The 19,741-nt window shown below is 54.5% G+C and overlaps 2 protein-coding genes across 3 annotated transcripts; one reads left to right on the forward strand and one right to left on the reverse strand.

Annotated features, from left to right (window-relative positions):
• The first annotated feature begins 1,034 nt into the window (after positions 1-1,034).
• Positions 1,035-12,441, forward strand: NUTM1 (NUT midline carcinoma family member 1). The gene is made up of 7 exons (XM_022587105.3): positions 1,035-1,065; positions 3,052-3,760; positions 5,801-5,929; positions 7,050-7,189; positions 7,701-7,987; positions 8,270-8,386; positions 8,737-12,441. The coding sequence occupies exons 1-7, from the start codon at positions 1,050-1,052 to the stop codon at positions 10,738-10,740; spliced, it is 3,402 nt and encodes a 1,133-aa protein (XP_022442813.2). The 5' UTR covers positions 1,035-1,049; the 3' UTR covers positions 10,741-12,441.
• Positions 11,777-19,375, reverse strand: LPCAT4 (lysophosphatidylcholine acyltransferase 4). Of its 2 annotated transcripts, XM_022587562.3 has the most exons (14): positions 19,028-19,260; positions 17,630-17,772; positions 17,073-17,293; positions 16,588-16,700; positions 16,402-16,462; positions 16,057-16,115; positions 15,833-15,867; positions 15,246-15,300; positions 15,035-15,117; positions 14,644-14,769; positions 14,180-14,312; positions 12,937-13,035; positions 12,434-12,599; positions 11,777-12,159 (listed from the first exon to the last, which is right to left on the reverse strand). In XM_022587562.3, the coding sequence occupies exons 1-14, from the start codon at positions 19,139-19,141 to the stop codon at positions 12,005-12,007; spliced, it is 1,563 nt and encodes a 520-aa protein (XP_022443270.1). In that variant the 5' UTR covers positions 19,142-19,260; the 3' UTR covers positions 11,777-12,004. The 2 variants fall into 2 exon arrangements, with proteins under 2 accessions (XP_022443270.1, XP_089763533.1); XM_089907407.1 differs by lacking the exon at positions 14,644-14,769 and having other exon boundaries at positions 19,028-19,375.
• Positions 19,376-19,741: the final 366 nt, after the last annotated feature.

Here is a 19,741-nt window from a genome sequence, read left to right on the forward strand (position 1 = left end):
ATGTATTATTACCCGTTTAAAAAATTAAAATTATTGGGCTTCCCTGGTGGCGCAGTGGTTGAGAGTCCGCCTGCTGATGCAGGGGACGCCGGTGCGTGCCCCGGTCCGGAAAGATCCCACATGCCGCGGAGCGGCTGGGCCCGTGAGCCATGACCGCTGAGCCTGCGCGTCCGGAGCCTGTGCTCCGCAATGGGAGAGGCCACAACAGTGAGAGGCCCGCGTAACCCCCCCCACCAAAAAAAAAAATTAAAATTATTTAACAAAAATTTAAAACAACAAAAATAATTTAACAGACGAAAAGAAGGACATTTTGGTCTTGAAATTTTAGGCTGAATGGCAGTTTTTGATAGAGTGGGGGAGGCTTTTCAGCCAAGGGTAAGGCTAAGCCTTCTGTGGACTGCAGAGCTCATGGTAGTGGTTTATTTGGGAACTGCAGGACAGCTTTCCAAGGAAATGATATGCATACAGTAATTCAACACCCTTGATCTTCTGAGACAACCCTAATTTCAAGCATTCTGTTCCCTTGATCCTTAAATATACAGACTAGGTACTCTGAATTTGGTTTAGAAAATACAGCCAACATTGAATTGTCAAGAGTTCGCCACAACCTGCTATTAATAGGAAGTCAGGTACCAGAACTGGGTGTAATTGAAAGGCACAAAACTAGATATATTGGTAAAGAATTGTATAGGGAACAGGGATGTAAAACTGTGCGGTTGGGAATCTGAGAAAGAATTTGCAAGTTGTCCTAAAGAGATACACAACAATTGGGTTGCCATACTCTGGTTTGGAGGAATTCCTGGTTACTGCCTACATACCAGAGCCCTTCATGGAATATCTCCCTAACCTCACCCTATATTCCCCCTCCCCTACCCCACTGCAGAATGCCTTGAGTCCTAGATTCTAGTTCTGTTTTGATCTGATCTTTACCCTCCCTTCCTTGGATCCTTGTGTATCTGCTGGAGCCAGGTTACTCTCTGGGTCCTGTACCTGACTGTCTCATTCTGGAGGCTTCCAGACAGCCGCGGTTAGTGCCCAAACCTGAGAGGATGTCTTCAGATGGAGGTGAGTCTGCAGGTGGGGGGAAGGTCCCTGCCACCTGCTCCCCCCTTGGAGATTCAAAACCTGACACTTTACATGGGGACCAGCTCTCTGGGCTGACCTCGAGGGACGTGAGAACACTAGACCCCGTCAAAGGCATCACACTTGGGGAGGCTGGGGAAGGAGATCGTGCCATTAAGACTATGGGTTGGGGAAGGAAGAGGGCCTCCTGGGTGGCAGATCAAAGTGCCTCAGAGGAAAGTGCTGAGTAGAGAGAAGGGATGGTAGTTAGCAACTTACTTCTCTGGAAGAGGGATTCCTTCAACATGTGTTTGTGTGGCACGGGCAGGGTTGTGTGGTACGAGGGACACAGAGGGTTTCAAAGGGAAGACCCAAGTTCTGGTGTCTTCTTTAGGCAATTGGAGGCTGCTCTAGAATTTTGCCCTGAGAGAACTGAGCTGGGGCTGCTCTCGCTCTTATTGGGTGGGGGGGAGTGGAAGCCTTGGCTAGAAAACTCTTCAGTGGGGTCATCTGTTGCCAAGTCTGTAGAGAAATGTCCTCTCGGAAGCTAGACCAGAAGGTGCTGTAAGTGCCTCTGCTTAGAGCCTCTTGTCTCCTTGCAGCCCCAGCGAGGGCTTCTCTTCTAGTTCAGGGAGCAGTTTTCCTTGCTTTCCCAGGGCCAGGGGAAGTGGGTCACTCCAGCAGGGATGAGAACTGGGGCTTCCCTGAGATGCTGTGTCTTTCTACCTTTTGTGGAACTCAGGCCTTCAGACCCATTTCACTGTGTTCCGTACTTCGGGGAGTATTCCTGGCCCTCTGCTCCGTGGTTGAGGTGAAGGTTTTGCTCGTATTCCATGTCTCCTTCATGAACAGGAAGCAGTGGAAGCTGAATGTTGTTAGTTTGCCAGTGGAATATTCTTTATAAGAGGGGGAGGAGAGTAGCATGAAATTAGGCAGATGATCTTCTGCTACTATTATTAAAAGTCCTGGGCTTCCCTGGTGGCGCAGTGGTTGAGAGTCTGCCTGCTAATGCAGGGTACACGGGTTCGAGCCCTGGTCTGGGAGGATCCCACATGCCGCGGAGCGGCTAGGCCCGTGAGCCACAACTACTGAGTCTGCGCATCTGGAGCCTGTGCTCCGCAACAAGAGAGGCCGCGATAGTGAGAGGCCCGTGCACTGCGATGAAAAGTGGCCCCCGCTTGCCACAACTAGAGAAAGCCCTGGCACAGAAATGAAGACCCAACACAGCAAAAATAAATAAATTAATTAATTAATAAACTCCTACCCCCAACATCTTAAAATATAAAAAATAAAAAAAAGTCCTAGGAGACACACATCCTGATTAATTAAGTACATGTTTTATGTATTTATCCCTGGTGTCTTTGACTAGAGTCCACATAGCCCCTGAACTGTGTTTCAGACTTCATTGTCAGTGCCTTGTTCAAAAGTGGACCCTAAATTTCTGATATTAGGTGTTCCGAGCAGAAGGATCACAGATAACGTTTTAATAGGTCCCGCATCTCCTTAAAGCTCTGGAAACCTCCTCCCCACACCGCCTTCCCCTTACCCATTTCCTGGCTCTTATCGCTAGTCATTCCTGGCTGTTATGTAACAAAATTCCTGGGAACAAAACATCTAATGCACACACACCCCCTTCCTGGGAACAGTGCTTCTGTGCCTGGTGGCAGGGAGCACAGAGCAGCTGGGAGCAGAATCCAGGTGGTGTGAGGGTGTTTGGAATGTACCCGTATGCTGGGTGGCATGTGCTATGGGGTATGGACTCGTGGGCCCAAGGGTCCTTGCAGCTTGCTTCCCTAGCGCAGTAATCCTCGGCAGGGAGTAAGGGACATCAGAAATACTTGGGGGGCATTTGCAAACTATACATGTCCCCCCCCTCACCTGTTGAGAATCAGGGCTCTGATTCTTCAGGGACTAGGGTGGAACTCAGATGACCTAGCTTCTGGTCTCCTCTTCTCCTACTCCAGCCCCTCGTTTTCTTTGTCTCTGCAGCGTCTCCATTGCCAGGACCCGACATGACCATGAAACCGGGCGCTGCCCTGTCTCCTTTCACTGCACTTCCCTTCCCCCAGCCTGGTCCTGGGCCACCAGACCAACCACCCTGGGGGCCGCCCTCGCAGCACCCTGTGCCTTCGGCACTCTCTCCAGGCAACCCTCTGGTGCTCTCTGCATTCCCCAGCCCGTTGTTGGTGACAGGGCATGGGGGCCCTGGCCCCAGTGGAGCTGGAGCTGGCAAGGTCACTGTCAAAGTCAAGACAGAAGGAGGGCCAGCTGAGCCCTCCCAAACTCAGAACTTTATCCTAACTCAGGCCGCCCTCAATTGGGCTGCCTCAGGTGCTCCCTTCGGGGGCCCTGAGAGTTCTGCCCCCGGATTCCTGACAGCCTCTAATGTGAAGACCCTTCTGCCCCTGAAGGCAGTTGGGGTGAGCCAGGAGGGCCTCCCAGGCCTTCCTACTCAGGCTCCATTACCAGCTGCCCAACTGGCCCCCATCGTGCCCCCGGAAAAGGCTTCGCCAGGGCCGCATGGGGCAACTGGGGAAGGAGGTCCTGCGGCTGCCCGATCCAAGCCCTCACTGGATGACCTCTCTTATACCTCCAAGGGTGTTTATGAGAATTTCCAATGCTGGCAGCGCTACAGAGCGTTGGCAAGGAGGCACTTATCCCAAAGTCCTGATGCAGAGGCCCTTTCCTGCTTTCTTATGTAAGTGGAGAGACCTGAGATTCATTATTCTAGAGGCTTTTAAATAAGGAGGATTTGGGGATGGACAAAAGAGGTTAGGCTGTTTAGGAATATTTGAGGGCAGGTGATGAGGGTGCTGGAGATGCTATGATAATGAAAATAATAACGACGACGGCAACAACGATAACAAGCCTCTTTACCCACGTGCCAGATGATAACGAGCTTTCAGGTGTCTTCTCTCAAGTGATCTTCACAACCCTGTGAGTTCAGGCAGGCATTTTTATGGTCATCCTCATTTATGGATGAGAAGACTGAAGCTCAGAGCAGTGGTTGGAACTTGGGTCTCTGATACCGAGTGCCAGGCCCCTCCCGTTCTATTTTACTACCTTTTGACATGGAGTTGAGCTGTCCAAACCGGCCAGGATGAGGAGTGCTGGGAGGGGAGGACGGTGCGCGGCCGGGCTGAGGAGCTTGTGTGCCACCCTCTCTACCACCCCAAGTATTTTTGTTTTTGTTGTTTTGGCCACGCTTCGTGGCTTGCGGGATCTTATTTTCTCAACCAGGGATCGAACCCGGGCCCATGGCAGTGAAAGCACCGAGTCCTAACCCCTGGACTGCCAGAGAATTCCCCACACTGCCCCCTGTTTTATTCAGGAGAATTCAAGTTGAAATAGGGAGATGGTAGACCTTGCTTAGTGGTCGAGGACCAAGGCCCCACCACTCACGAGATTTGTCATCCTGGGCCCTGGCATTTACTATCTTTGCCCTCAGTTTTCTCATCTAGAAAGGGGATGATGATACCCACCTCAGAGGGCTGCTGAAGAGCTGAAATGAGTTGATGTATGTGAAGTGCTCAGCAGAGCGCCTGGCACAGAGAATGCTTCATTAAATGGCAGCTGCTATTGTTATTATTAAAAGGCAATCTAGAAGAGGAGAAGAGCTCACAAAGGGCCAAAATGTCTGTGTGAGCGGATGCTTGGCCTGGGAGCCCAGGGTCATAGGCTGTTATGTTTATAAAGCAAAGTCATTGACCATCTGGGGAATTTTCTTCCCACCAAGACCCTCCGTCTCTCTCGACTGCACTGTACTCCCAGCATTTTGTGTAAACCACCGTATAACGCACGCCACATCTTACTGGACTTAAAAAAAAACAACTGTACCTGTTGTTCCTCCAGTGGCTGAACCCCTATAGGAATCCCCCCTTCCATCCTGACTCTGGAGTGAATAAATCAAAAGGCTCCCCCAAAGTCCTTGGTGTAGATCACCGTACCGACTTCCCGCTTTCTGCAGACAGCTCTGGGTTCTCTCTTGGAGGCTGGCAGGCTGAATTTCTAACTCCTGGCCTATTTCTGTTCTCCACGTTCAGGGGCTCTGGGCAGGGTCCCCCCCAAAGTGCAGTCCAGACCCTCTGCCACAGTCACCCGGGAGGCTGGTAAGACGCTCAGAACTGGGATTCTGGGGCGCTGGAATCCATGGTTATAACAAGCTTCCCCAGGTGATTCTACACAATAATGATTGAGGACTCATGGGAAGTCAGAAAGGCAAAAATGCATCATAAAGAGCTCAAAGAGTATTGATATTTGCCTGTGACGGGTATCCCAGAGGCAAAAAAACACTTAAAAACCAACAAATAAAAACACCACACAGCCTTTAATTAGATTCATTTGGGTTAGGGAGTGCCTTTTTAAAAATATAAGAGCCATTGGGCAGGGTTCAGCCTACTTTACAATGAATCCCATTAATTGAGTAACATGAGCGCTTCCTCGTGTTTTGTTGAGGACAGCACTGTGAGAATTCAGGGTAGTTGATTTTAAAGGGTGGGGAGACGAACCGTCTGATTTTGTGCGAGGTTTGTAAATTTCAGTGGGAAGAAAGGCCAGTGTGGTGAATGGATGGATGTGAGGTTGGGGGTCTGGGATCTAATCAGCAGTGGGATGTGACAGGGACTGTGGGGCATGTTTGATCTGATGAGGGGCCGGGGGTGTGCACTGAGGCGGGTGTCAGGGCAGGTGGGAGGGGGGGTACACTTGTAGACTGTGACTGACCCAATTGGGGTTTTAGCCCAGTGCTTTGTTCCCCGGCCCGGCGGAAGCCCACTATGACCGTGGAGGAGGGACTGCCAAGGGCTGTGCAGGAGTGGGAACGTACCAGCAACTTTGACCGGATGATCTTTGATGAGATGGCAGAAAAGTGAGTCCCACCAACCCTCATCCTCCCCAGGGGGGCTGCGTGGCTGAGGGGTGGGAGCAGGTAAGAGAGGCTTGGGTCTGGGCTGTGGATGGTTACTATAAGGGATGCTGGAGGAGAGGTGTAGACTAGCATAGGGTCTCCTGGATCCTCGCTGCTTCTTCCACCATCTTGACTCTTGGGCTTTTCTATCCTATCTCCTCTTGGAAGCTCTCCCTTCTCCAGACCTTGAGTTGTATAGGGGCCTTGATATTGAAGCTTTTAGGATGGGATTGGAGCCTGGTTGCTGTCAAAAGTCCATGCTGAAGGGACCCTAGCAATGAAGAGGTAAGCCCTACTAGGCAGGTTCTTTCCTGTCTCGCTGACCAGGTAGCAAGTGACTACTGATGCAGACCTTGGGGCCACCACTCCTCTGGAAATAGTTTAGCCCATCATCTTAGGGAGGGGCTGGTTCTTGAAGAGGTTTGTCAGGGCAAGGTCCTGGATGCCCAGAGTGGTCTTCTGGCTCATATCCCCCATTTCTCCATGATAATCTCCTCGGTTAAAAAAGTAACTCAGGAAAATGAACCCTTCCCTCCAAGCTTAACTATCACTTTCTCCCCCAAATCTGGACCCATACCTCCTAGATTTACCCTTCCAGGACCCCAGTCCCAGCCTCAGGACTCCTGGATCTCAGCGCTGCTTCCTGGTGGGAACCTGCCTTAAATTGCAACCCAGGCCCTGCTTTGGGATTTCAGGCATCCTTTATGGTTGTAGGCAGGGGCAGAGGAGGCCTTGAGGAGCGGCCCACGTGTGGGATCTTGCCAGGTTGTGGCATAGGCCTGACTGAATTCAACAAACCTGTATTAATCGCTGCTGTATACCCTCACCGATGCTGGGTGAGATAGCGTATGAAAAAGCCATGCATGGCTCTGTCCTGTGAAGCTTACAAGCTCTAGATTGTTTTCTTAACAAGCTTCCTAAGTGATGATTGCAGGTAGGGGGGGCTATGTGGAGACCTTGTGAGTTTTCCCCAGAACTGTTATTCGGCCCTCTGTGAGTAGATACCCTGGGGTCTTGTGTCTGGGTTTTGAATGGATCTTGGTCTTCTCAGCACTGCCTGGGCCTTCGGCACCCTCTGCAGGTTCATGGAGTTTGAGGCCGCGGAGGAGATGCAGGTTCAGAACACACAGCTAATGAATGGGTCCCAGGGCGTGCCTCCTGAAGCCCCTCTGAAGCTTGATCCTCCAGGGACCCCAGCCCCCGAGGTTTGCCAGCAGGCAGGTAAGGCCGCCCAATTCCAACAGGAACCGTGGGCCAGAAGCTCAAAGGGAGGTGTGCAGAAACCAGTCACGGATCAGGGGAGGCATTGCCTGTGCTTCTACCAGTTTCCCTGCAGGCAGGGGCATTTGATGTTCCAAACAGGACATACATAGGAGACTGAGTTCTCAGGTTCCCTTTGTCCCAAACTAGGTATTGATCTTGGCTAAGTAAACCAACGACTCTCTCTCAGAGACTGTAATTGAGGCACATGACACCTCATCCGCCTAAGCAATGGGGGCTGGATCAGGGGGCTCTTTGGAGTTTCAGGGGTTCTGAGATTCCTCATCCAGATTCTCTCTCAGACCCTCCAGCTCCTAAATATCCTCCCCTGGCTGGTACTGTGTGTCAGGTCTGCCTGCTCCAGTCTGGAACCGTCTCAATGTGCCCAGGTTGCCGTTACAAATGCGGGTGAGAGGCAGAAGCCGAGGCCTTGGTGCCGCTTCCCATTTCTCCTTCCTGCTTCACCCCTCAGTGTACATTCCCAAGAAGGCAGCCTCCAAGGCGCGGGTGCCCCGCCGGCGGCAGCGCAAGACCCAGAGGCCTCCGGCTCCTGAGGCACCCAAGGAGATCCCACCAGAGGCGGTGAAGGAGTACACCGACATCATGGAAGGGCTGGTGGCGAGCCACTTGGCCGCCGAGGAGTCGGATGGAAAACAGGAAGAGGAAGAGCAGCAGCGGCAGGAGGAAGGGATGTATCCAGATATGGATCTCCTGAGTTACATCAATGAGCTGTGCTCTCAGGAGGCCTTTGTCTCCAAGGTGGGCTGGCCTGGGTGTCTGGTTTCTAGCAGATCCTGGGGTGGGAACTCCAGGGAATCAAAGATCTAGGGTTCTGCCCGAGGCAGTGGGCGACTCAACTGTCTTCCGTGCTGAGGAATATGTGTGCATGGGCGCACACACGTGGATGCGTGAAGCTGGTGTTTTCTAAAAGCCCAGGGAGAGGGTGGTGAGTAGGGAGGTGCATGGCTGCTTCTCTAGAGCCTCTTGGCTCCCGTTATCTCCTGTCAAGAACTCCCATCACTTTTCCTTCCATTTCCCCAGGTGGAGGCCGTCATTCACCCTCAATTTTTGGCAGATCTGCTGTCCCCAGAACAACAGAGGGATCCCTTGGCCTTAACTGAGGAGCTGGAACAAGAAGAAGGACTCGGTCTTGTCCAGGTAAACCTGGGAGGTAGAGAATATCAGAATGAGAGGCTCCCATGGCTTTACCTAACCCTGCACTGTCTTGGATGGTATGGCTCCTAGAGACAAACAGCTTCAGCAGTCAGCTTTGGGTGCAGAACAAGTAGGCAAGGGACCGTGGAAACGGGAAGCGTTAAGGGCTCAAAGCCTGGGAATAAGACCCAAGAAGGTGGAAAAGAAGAGCTGTGGTTATCTGGCTTTGAGGCCGTTACTTAAGCCACTTGCTTGCGTTCCCTGCCCTGCCCAAGTATCATCTACTCAACACCCAGCCCGCCACCCCTTCTCACAACCACATATAGAACAATATCTGTCCATTCTCCTTCTAGATGGTCCAGAAGCGACTCCTGCCCTTGGAAGAGGAGGAGGACGCAGAGGTACCTCCAAGCTGCAGTGGAGCTCTATTGGACTCACGTCCTCCTGTTTCTGATGAGGATGAAGATGTGGCTGGGCAGCCTCGGCCCTCACCTGGGCTTTGGGTGGCTGGGGGCACCATCTGCCTTGGAAAGTCTGCTTCTCTGGGAAAGCGGGCAAGAGAAGTACCTGCTGGGCAGGAGCAGGACTTAGATGGCCTGAGGGGGATGTGCAGGGATGGGAACACTCTGCCATCCCCCAGTGGCTGGGACCTGCAGCTAGAACTTGCAGCTCCACAGGGAACGCAAGGGCCCTTGGGTATAGAGAGAAGAGGGTCTGGGAAGGTTACAAACCAGATAGCCCCACTTCAGGATGGCCACCTGGGAGGTGCTGAGTCCCCTGGGTGCTCCCGGGTGGGTGATAGGACTTCCGAGGCTCTGCCCCTTTGCTGGCAGGAAGGCCCCCAGTTCGAGATAGTTCTCAGTTTGGATGCTGGACTTGCAGAGCTGGCTCCTCTGCAAGGACAGGGGTCAGAAAAGCAGGCCCTGGGGCTGCAGACTGAACGACAGATAGGAGGTCTTGGAGTGGCTCCCCAGGAGACAGAGCCATTAGCAGTACCCCAGGAAGGCTCTTCAGGGGCCATGTGGGGAGATGACAGAGGCCCTCCCACGGTTCAGAGTTACGACCAGAACCCTTCCCCTAGAGCAGCTGGGGATAGGGGAGGGGACGGGGCCTCCCTCAGTCCGGGAGTTTGGCTCAGCAGTGAGATGGATGCCGTAGGCTTGGAGATGCCCTTACAGATCGAGGAGGTCATAGAGAACTTCCATGATTGGGAATGTGTCACTGAGCACCAGCAGGGCGGCCAGGCATTGGGCTCCAGAAGCAACATTTCTCTGGGTCCCGGAGAAAACACAGCACCTGGGGATGTGGGAAGCAGCATAGTTAGCTGTGGAGGCACAGATGCCACAGCTACCCTAGAAAAGAGAAACTACTGCAGCTCGTCAGGACCTCTGAGGGCCAACAGCCCGGCCTCAAGCCTTAAAGAAAATAGAGAGCAGAGCCCTGAGACTCTATGGGATCCCAAGCATCTGTGGGTTGAAGGTTGCCCTCCGTTGCTAGAAAGCAGAATTGGTGCCTCTACACTGGGGGCTTCTGAAGAAACCCTCCTGCCTGCAAATCAAGGCAACAACCTTATCCTGGGGACCCAGGATACCTCCTCCTTCCCTGAGGCCAGCCCAGAGGCAGGGAGCGGAGGCAATTCCACTTCTCCCCTGGTGGAAGCCACAGATCAGGTCAACATACTAGGTGTTAGGGATGCCGGTGGCCTCCAGCTAGGGGTCAGTAAGGATACCTGCCCACTAAGTTTTAATTCTTATGACCCCCAAGGAGAAGGCAGGGAGGATACTGATTTATCTGAGCCTAAAGACCTTGCTCCCTTACCAGGGGATACAGAGTCTTACGCACATGGGACGCCCAAATCAACAGCTCCCCACCAGGGCCTTAGAAGCACTTCCCCTAGATTAGTTCTGAGAGAAGCCTCTCCTGTCAAAGAAACATGCAGCTCAGCAGATGGGGCCAAAGGCGAGGAGTGGGGGGACGAGGAGGATGAGGAATTCTCCAACTTTGCCCGCCTCTTGGCCTCTAAACTTAGCCTCTCACCAAGGGGGCGTCCCCTCAGTTTTCACCCTGCCTCAGGCCTGTTCTCCTCAGGGGGTCGGGGGGCCCAGAGAGCATCCCACTCCCTCGTTGCTGAGGCAAGAGGCCTCAGCCAGCCTCCATATCCTGTTGCCAAGTCTGGGAAGCGAGCTCTAGTTGGCGGCCCAGCCCCTGCTGAAAAGAGGCCCTTCCAGGGAGCTGAACTTGGGGCACCTGGGAAGAAACCCCTGCTTCTGGGAGTGGTTCGGGCCGCACAGCCTCGTAAAAGAAGGCGTGATGGTTTCCTCACAGGCAGGAGGAAGAAACGACGTCGTACCCAGTAGGGGGCAGTGGGACCATCCTGTCCCACCTGCCAGTCCCTGCAGCTGGGGGGCCCAGAGTAGATCTCACCCTGGGGGCACACCAATTGTTGTTCTCAGTCCTAAGTTGTTTTGTTGTTCTGCAAAAGTGGCAAGCGTGGGAAAGGGCTAGGCTAGAGGTGGTCCCCTTGGTGAGAGGTTGGGGGAAGTACCTTTGGAAGTTGTATGGGGAAAAAAAAACAAAAATAAAGATTTTGTTGTTGGAAAATGCTTTCAGTGTGCCCCTTTGTATCACGTCTTTGCTCTAGATAGGGTAAGATGCTGAAAAGAAGAAAGGAGGTGAGGGCGGCCTCGGATGTGATGGATCCAGGTGACTTTCCAGCCTCATCTAGGCCCCCTGATAAGCCCTGGCGCTGAGGGTCCCCCGTGATTACTTTATTCCTCCCTCATCAGAAGCCTGGATGTGGTGTTGGGAGGGCTTCTCTGGATATCCTACCAGTATCTGTTTCTCTTTAAAAAAGTCCACAGATGGAAAAGCCCTTCTTTTTAACCTGTCAGATTTCTGGGATAGGTATCTATTTTCTAAATCTAACTAATTTCCATAATTGTGCCTAGGCACAGCACCTTCTTTGGGGGGGGGCCTTTTCTTCTTCCTTGAAAAGCAGCTGGACAGAAGGGACTTATATGTCCCCAATTCATCCTGTGGCAGAAACCCCCTGGGCTGCAGGCAGGACGGTTAGTTCCTAACACAGGTCTCTGTCCCTACTATGGCGGGTGGAAACCAATCTCAGTAGGATTATTAAACATGAAATGGTAATTAGCTATTTTTTAACCTCTAATGAGGACAGAACAAGAGGGAATAAGCTGAAAAGAGGTTTGTGAGGAGGCCTGTTAGAGGGTATGACAACAGGAGGGAGGATACGAGATCTGCATGCTCCGTCTGGAAGTGACGAGGACTCATCCGGCTGTGGCCAAGAGGACTGACCTTGAGAACCTTTGGGATCTTCCCATGGGCGGCCTGCAACCATTAGTCCCTTTCCTTCCCAGCTAATGATACCGCCAATGTGACTGAGCTTCGTTTTTTTTTAAATAGATATAGATATATATTTATATATAAAATAGTTTCTTACAAAATAAGACCAAACGAACAAAAAATGAAAACCAACTTAAAAAAACCAACAACGATAACAAAAAGTCAAGCAGGACAGAGACGGGCTTGAGGCCCAGGGTTGGCCTCTGGCGCTGCCCTGAGTCTGTGGGCGGATGCGAGCTGGGGAGGTCGAGGTGCTCAGTCGCCCTTCTGCTTGGGGGCCTGCATGGCCCCGTTGGCCAGAGCAGGGGCGCTGTCTGGGGAGGAGGTGTTTGATGTCTGCGAGGGGCGCAGGTAGGTGCCGAAGAGCTTCCCGTGGAGCGGGTGGTGAACGGAGAAGTCCTGGAACTCACCTGCATGGCAAGAGTGAGATGGGAAAGTAAAGACCTGAAGAGGAGAGGAAGTGGTCCCCAACCCTCTTCTCAGAACTGGTATGTCCTGTTCCTCGCATCTCAGCTTCACTGTCTCAAATCCAAGTTGACATCCTCTGCCTCCCCAGCTGGTTCCTCCCAGCCTTGCCCCTCGGATGTCCTGTTCCCGCAGGCAGGCTGCTGGTCCTGTTCCCTCCCAGCCCAGTGCCGGTGGCACTCCGAGTGCCCGCAAGGGGCCTGGGAGGCCATGACTCACAGAGGGAGAGGCCCTGGCGGGCTCCTGCCTGGCACAGCTCGGCGTGCAAGGTCCTGGCGGCAGGGTGGGGCGAGCCCAGCAGCAGGTGCAGGATGGTGCTGAAGCCGTCTTTGTACAGCAGGCGGCCGGGCCCCTCGGCTTGCTTCTCTTTCTCCTCGGCAAAGAGCTGGGAGGGAAAGGGACGCAAGTCAAGCTCTCTCCTCCTGCCGTCGCCCCGCACTTCTGTCTGACAGGCTCCTCCTCTTCCAAGAGTGTGGAGCCCAGGCCTCCTGCCACCCCCACCCCACCCCGGGCCCTTTCTGAATATAATCGTCACGGCTGCTGCCTTCTTCCTGTTGCCAGCGAGGCCTCGGCAGAGACGCTGGGGCTCTGCAGTTCAGACAGTGTGGCCCTGGGACACCGAGCGCCTACCATCCGGAGGCACCTGGAGACGGCACACCGCACAGGCCTCCGGGCAGGGTGAGCACAGCCTCCACGTGCCTCCCACCCCAACGTCCTGATACCTCAAAGGCCAGGCGAGTCAGCTCCTCCAGGCTCCTTCCCCCATCCAGAGCTGCCAATGCAAGGGCCACGTCTCGGAAGTCCACCAAACCCCTGGCATCCTGAAGGGTGGAAGATAAACCGGGGCGATGCAGGGACCAACCCCGCGTCCCCCTTCCTGCTCTGGGTCTCAGCTCCTCCCTCTTCTCGTCAGGCCTGGGGGTGACCCCTGCCTGTGTCCACTTCCCTCAGAACCGTGAGCCCTAAACTCTCCGGGATCTCGGACAGTCCTCTCGGGGCATGGGTTTGCCTGGTGACAAAGCTCTCCTATAAAGGGATCTAGGAACGATGGAATCCCTCAGGTATGCTGAAGTTACCATCAAGTTTCTGATATACTATCAGGGCATTCTGGACCCCAAGCTGGAAAAACTGGTTCTCTTCTGACTTGGCCTATGTGGGAGAACGGGTCCAACAAACTAACAGGGGGCCACTGGCATAATTCCTTACCAAAAAACTCCCTGAGGATACCTGCTGTGTCAGATCTATGTGGGACTGGGGCACCTGGGTTTTGGTTCTGTTCTTCTACAGGCTATGATGGGAAGCTCCTTTCAGGGACTGTCTGCCCCAGTCCAAGGACTCAGCACACCTGGATCACGCTCTGTTCCCTGAGAGGATGTTGAGAACCATGGTCTGCATCTTAGGTCAAAAAGAAGTCCTTGGGACCACGGGGAGTTGTTCATAAACATTATGAACCTTCTGGGGTTATTGTAATTGGACAAGACAACCTGGTTAAATCCCAGGAAATATACAGCTCACCAAGATTCTTGAGAAGGTTCAGGAATCCCCCAGAGAAGCTCTGGGATATGTTTTAAACATCTGCCCAAGTATTACACATACTTCTGGGTCTCAAACCCTTAACTGTCTAACCTGTCCAATGTTGTCTCCTCTGTATGTCACCTTCCCACCTAACCCTCCCCCAGTGCCCCACAAGGTCATATGATCCCCATCTCTGCCAATCTCCAAAATGCCTCAGAAATTTATGGACCTCATTGACCATCATTTCTCCATTGTTCTTCCCCACAATGAATAAAACATTGCTGTTCAATGCACTGGACACTCTCTATATAAAAAATGAATCTCCCAGCAGACCTCAGAAGATGTCCACCGAACAATAGCTGTTAGAGCGTCCAGCCCAGACTCCATACTGGCCATCCACACGGCCCCTCGGATACTGTACTTAAATCTCGAGCATCCCAGCCCCTTTACCTGCTGGAAGTAGCTAAAGGCACCAGCCACCATCTGGGGGTCAGAGAGCTGTAGCTGCCTGGCAAACTCTTCCTGGCTGATCATTCGACTCCGGCCTGGCTCTGCCTCAGTGTCCACACAGCCAGGGGACAGCCTACAAGGGAATTGTCGAAGGTGCAGAGCTGACTCAGTTTCCTTCTGGACACATCACCCAGCAGGATCCTGGCCTCAGTGCGGGTACATGTGGTGTTTTTCTAAGATGTACTCTGACTCATAGTCCCCGGAGAGCCATTCCTACTTTTGTCAGTGGGGTTATTACGTATCTTTCTTTTTTCCTCCTTCCTTTTACCCCATTATCTTTTAAAAAATTCCTCTGTCTTCCCACTTTTTCTTTTTTTCTTTTTAAAGACTCTTCTTCCTCCTACCCGTTCTCTTTTTTCTTCTTTTTTTCTCTTGCCCATACCCTCATCTTCAAGGTCACTTACCCAGCCTTCCGAAGCACCCTTCCCAGTTCCCAGAGCTGCGGCTCCAAGGCCACCTTCAGCCGGCCCACCACAATCACCGGCAAGCTCCCTACAAACTCACACTCGGTGGCTGGAATGCCCAGGGCCCTACAGGATGAAGAGGGATGGAAAGCAGGGGAAATGAGGCAGAATACTCGCCTGTGGGTTCATTACTGATTCTGGCCTGCCGACTACGGAGAGATCAGGCCCCTTTCACTCTCCCCTCCCCCACCTCAGCTGTCCAATAGCCCTTCCCCCTGCCCTAGCCGTTCCCCTCCCCACATGTGTGCCTCAAAACCCCAGCCCTCCTTCCCCTCCTGTGGTTCCTCTGCCCTGTATATCTGTTCTAGGAAATACCCTGTGGGACACTTACTGTGCCATAACCCTCTGGACGTTGTTGGCATAGAGGGTGGGGTCCCTGCTTTCCTCCGGGCTGGGGCGGTACACAGGGAGGAACTGAAACACACACACACAGACCTCTCATCAGGATCTCAAAGCTAGGGGTGACCACTTCCACCCTCTTTCCGCAAAGCTTCCGGGCTCAGCAGATGCCCACTCTCCCACCCAACCCACGGGGGTCATACCTCCACATCCACGATGCTGCAGGGCTGAGAGGCTGTGAGCCAGAGGACTTTGAGTCTAAGAGAAAAGAGACCTCAGAGGCTCAGCAATCTCTAACTATGGGCTCCCCGCACCCCAAGGATGGGAGTGGCAAAATACTGTCCACTGATATAAGAATAAACTACTAGCCATACAGTCAGCTGGATGAGTATACAGCCGGGAGGCAGAGGGGCCAGAAAGGCGACAGGATAAGAGAGAGAACGCTGCAGGTCTAGGCCAGGGGAAGAAGTGCAGGCGAGGGTTTTCAGTAACCGGCAGAGGAAAAGAGGCAAGCCGGGTGGTGCGGACCACCGAGCGAGAAAAGCTAGGAAAGTAAGTCAGAAGTCACTATGATTACAGCAGGAATGATTAGGTGGGACAGCTTAAAGGCACTCCCAGATTATAGCAGGAGATGGGAACAAAACAGAGGGACAGGGGCATCCCCTTCGCTAGAGTTCTCTCAGTCCCAGGACGAAGAAGGGCTATTCACTTTGTCTGGAAGGTGGAAGACGCACCAGGAATTCTGTGGGACCCCACTTCCCACCCTCACCCCAAGAACACCACTACTCACACTCCAGGGCCCCTCCATGCCCAGCTGGTGGTATCCTATGTGGTGAGGGGAGAAAGGCATTATTTTTCTTCCCCGGAACTGGCCAATCCTTTTGGAGCAGAGGCCCTGACCCTGACCCTGACCCACCCCACATGCACATCCCATGGTGGCACTACCGGTTTTCACTGATTCCCATTCAGGGTGGACTTGTGCTCCCCCTCCCCCCCTCTCGAACTAAGACTCACCAGACTGTTGGGGTAGCGGATGAGGACAGGCTGCACAGGCACCCCCGCGATGAAGGCTCCTAGATCCCGTTTCCACCCCCACCCCCCAGGCAGAGGTTAGAGAATGGAGGTAGCTAGAGGGCATGAAGTATAGGCATCTGGATCAGCTCTACAATGAGATCTGGGCTTGCTCCATTTCATTTATAATTTTCTCTGACTCATGGAGACTCTTCAGTGTCAGCTAGGAGGCTCCCCGTCTTCCTCCCACCCCCCCCCCCCTCCACTTCTTGGGTTATTCCAGAGTCCCTCTCCAAATCCTGGGCTCCTTTTTCCTACAGCCCTACCATCCACTGCTGTTTTATTCACCTGGTTTGAATTTAAGCAAAGCCTTCTTGTTGGAACAGGTGCCCTCAGGAAAGAATAGTACCTGGGTAAAAAAAAAAAAAAAAAATCAAGAGACCAGAATGCGGTGGGTGGAAGGGGACGAGAGGAAAAAGAAGCCTCTTCAGGAGCACATAAAAGGCGAGGAAGTCTGAAGACCCTTTTACCCACCTGGGGCCACTTGCCTCCTGAGGTGGCCCGCCTTCGGACCTCCTCCACCACCCTGCGCCGAGAAGCCGGGTCATGCCTGGACACTAGGATGGCTTGGTTGAAGCGAAGAAGGGCTGGGATCCGGAGAGGATACAAGGAGTCACTTGATTCTTCCCCAGGGGTAGTAACACCTGCAGCCTCCCCTTCCTCAACAGTAGGAGATGCTTCCCGGTTATCTCTTTGCCCTGGGGACCCTCCTTTCCTGGTGTGTTATCCCTTTTAGGGAACTGACCAGAGCTCCCTGCTCTCTTCTAAGCACAGAGCTCAGAGTCGAATAGGTTGCTTCTCACAAATGGTGTTAATTTGCATTTCATTTGCCAGCATCAGGCAATATCCCTTCTAACTTCTCCCTCCCCGCTTGGGGCCAGTTCTCTCCAGGGTCTCTGATTCCTGTCTCTTTCTCCCCGAGTGGTCATCTCCCCTCTTCACTCCTCTTAATCTCTCACCTCCAATGACAGGAACAGAAAGGTTCTCAGCTCGAGACACAACCTTGGGCAGGTCACAGGGCAGCAGAACAATGGGGTCAAAGAACGTAGAGTGAGGGGCAGCAACCAGGACGGGAGCTTGAAGGCGGGAGGCCCGCTGGCCCCGAACTCGAATCCGGAGGAAACCGAGCAGGAAAAAGAGCAGGCGGCTGAGGCCCAGCACCCCGTTGTGGCACACAGTCCTGCAAGGCAAGGCTGGGCATCAGCGGAGACCGTGATCCTGACCTTCACTCACCCCCCAGGCTCAGACACCCAGGAAAGCAGGTGTCCTTCTTTTGCCCTCTATTACCTGGCAAAGGGGCTAAAGTCTCTGGTTACTTTGGGACATATCAGGGTGCAAAATTTAGAGTTGAGGTCCTGGGTACCAGGGACTGGGCCTGGCTGACTCATCTCACCTACCCAGGCTGGGCAGGAGAGCTTCGGAACCCTCCCTCCTCCTCTCCTTCAAGAGGGAGCAGAATGGATAGCAGGGAAGAGGAATGAGAAGCTGGGTCTCTGGGGGCTGGTTCCTCACTTACTTTCTCCATCCTGTAATCGGCTCCTGAAGCTGCTCCTCAGTAAGACCAGCTACTTGCAGCCAGGCAAAGGGCCAGAGGAGAAAGAGGACGATAAAGGCCAGAAGCACTCGGATGGGGGCCAGCAGTGCCCCCAGGAGGCAGAACTGCAGAGGGTGGGAGAGGAGGCCACTTCAGGGCTGAGATGCTCCCTCCAGGCTTCCCCTCTCCCACAAGGATGGACCCAGGAGCAGAGGGCCATCACCCCTGTATACCAGGAGACAAGTTGTGTGGGAACAGGAGATGGGACTGGAACCCAAGGTGGGATGAAGACACCAATGAGGGAAAGAGGATAAAAGATTAATGGGATCAGGGGCCTCACTTTCCCGTCTTTCAGCTGGTGCCCATCACACCAACAAAACTGAAAGACTGTTAAGAGGATTCAAGGATAACTAGTGTGAAAGCGCCCAGCACTGTGCTTGATGTAGGGTAGGCTAGAGATAGTTCCTCCTCCCACCACCACCTTCCATAAATAGCTCCTACGTCTAACAGAAACCAGGTGCATAGTTCTGTCCACTTCGGGTCTGGGAGGCAAAGGGTTGGGAAACACAGAGAGGTCTACTTTTCAGACCCAGGCCATTCTCTAGTTCTGCCCAGGAGCACTTCCCCAGTACTGGGGGAAAGGCGAGAAAAGAGATCGGCCCTACTCCACAGGGTAGGGGTTGCCAGGAGCCAGGGTGACTCCATGGGCTGCCCTGGGGAGAGTGCAGGTAAACAAACCGAGCCCCAGGAGCCGGCCTCAGGGGAGGTGAAGGCAACAGAAACCTCGGACACTCCCTTCTCATACCACTCCCCAGCCTCCCCAGGCCGGCGCAGCCCTCCACTTCCTGTAGCCAACCCCCCTCTCCATCTCCCTCCCCCCACCCCAGCGGGAGGTGCTGCAGTGCATGGGGGGTGGGGTGGGTAGTGGAAAGGAGGGGTTGCTGGAAGAGCACGGGGGTTCAGGCTCCGGGCCCAGAAACCTCTTCCAAGTCAGAGTCTCCTAGAAGCACTCAGCACGCCCCTGCCCGCACCACCCCCCCCCCCCCGATCCGTGGCCTCTACCTCCATCCTAGCCCATCGACCTCCGCAGGATGTAATCCGCAGTCTCCAGCGTCCACCTCCCCTACCCCTGGCTCCCCTGCAATCCTCCATCCTCACCTAGTCAGTTCTCACACACCTTCAGCTTGTCTGTCGCCCAAGCCCGCGTCCTCCCCAAGACTCCTCGACCATCCCCTGCCGCCCCCACGTGCGCACCCCCTGACTCCCGCCCCGCTAGCCTCTCACCGACCCCTTTTCGGATCCCCATCTGTATCAAGGCTCCAAAAGGCCTCCTTTTTCTATCCCCACGAGTCCTCCCGACGCCCCCCGCCCATACCTTACCTTAACCCTCTGGAGGCGGGAGAGGTGTAACTCATGCACGAACGGGTTGGGGGGCGCCGGGGGTCCGGGGGTGGGATAGAGGGGGGCCCAGTCCCCCGGACTTCCCTGGCTCATAGCGGCGGGAGAACGTGGGAGGTAGGGCACCCCAGCCCGGCCCCGGGCCCCTCTTTGCAGAGCAGCAGCTGCAGCTGCAGCAGCGGCGGCGGCGGCGGCGGCGATCTAGCCCCGGCCCCGCCTGGTGCGGGGCGCCGAGGGGCGGGGAGCAGGCTGCGCGGTCTGGCCCGCGTTGTCAAGGAGCCGGCCGAGGGGCGGGGCTTCCAGCGTCCCGGCGCCCCTGCTCCTCCGCGCCCGCCACAGCGTCCGCAGCCCCTCGGGCCATTGTTACGAGGCGGCCGGATGCTGGAGCGCGGCGCCTGCCTGCGGGCTGACCCCGGGCCTGCCCCTCCGGGCGTCCCTCTCGGAAAACCCGGCCCGCGCCTCCCCACAGGCCTCCGGCTCGGAGCGAGTTTGGGGCGGCGAGGAGCGAGTGGAGCTGAGAACGCCCTCAGACTCTGCCCGGGCGTCGAGGTCACCCTGCAAGCACAAATCGGGGTGGGGCCCTCGGGCGGATGAGAATGGAAGGGCGGGCACGCAGTGCGCGGAGGCCGGCAGCTCGCGGCCGAGGCGGGGCCCACCACCTCTCGGAGGCCGACCACCTTTCCTTCCTGGTTGGGT

This window comes from Delphinapterus leucas, chromosome 2 (genome assembly GCF_059928025.1).
Source record: "Delphinapterus leucas isolate spDelLeu-1000000601 "Yukka" chromosome 2, BTC_Dleu_Yukka2, whole genome shotgun sequence".
Classification (NCBI taxonomy): domain Eukaryota; kingdom Metazoa; phylum Chordata; class Mammalia; order Artiodactyla; family Monodontidae; genus Delphinapterus; species Delphinapterus leucas.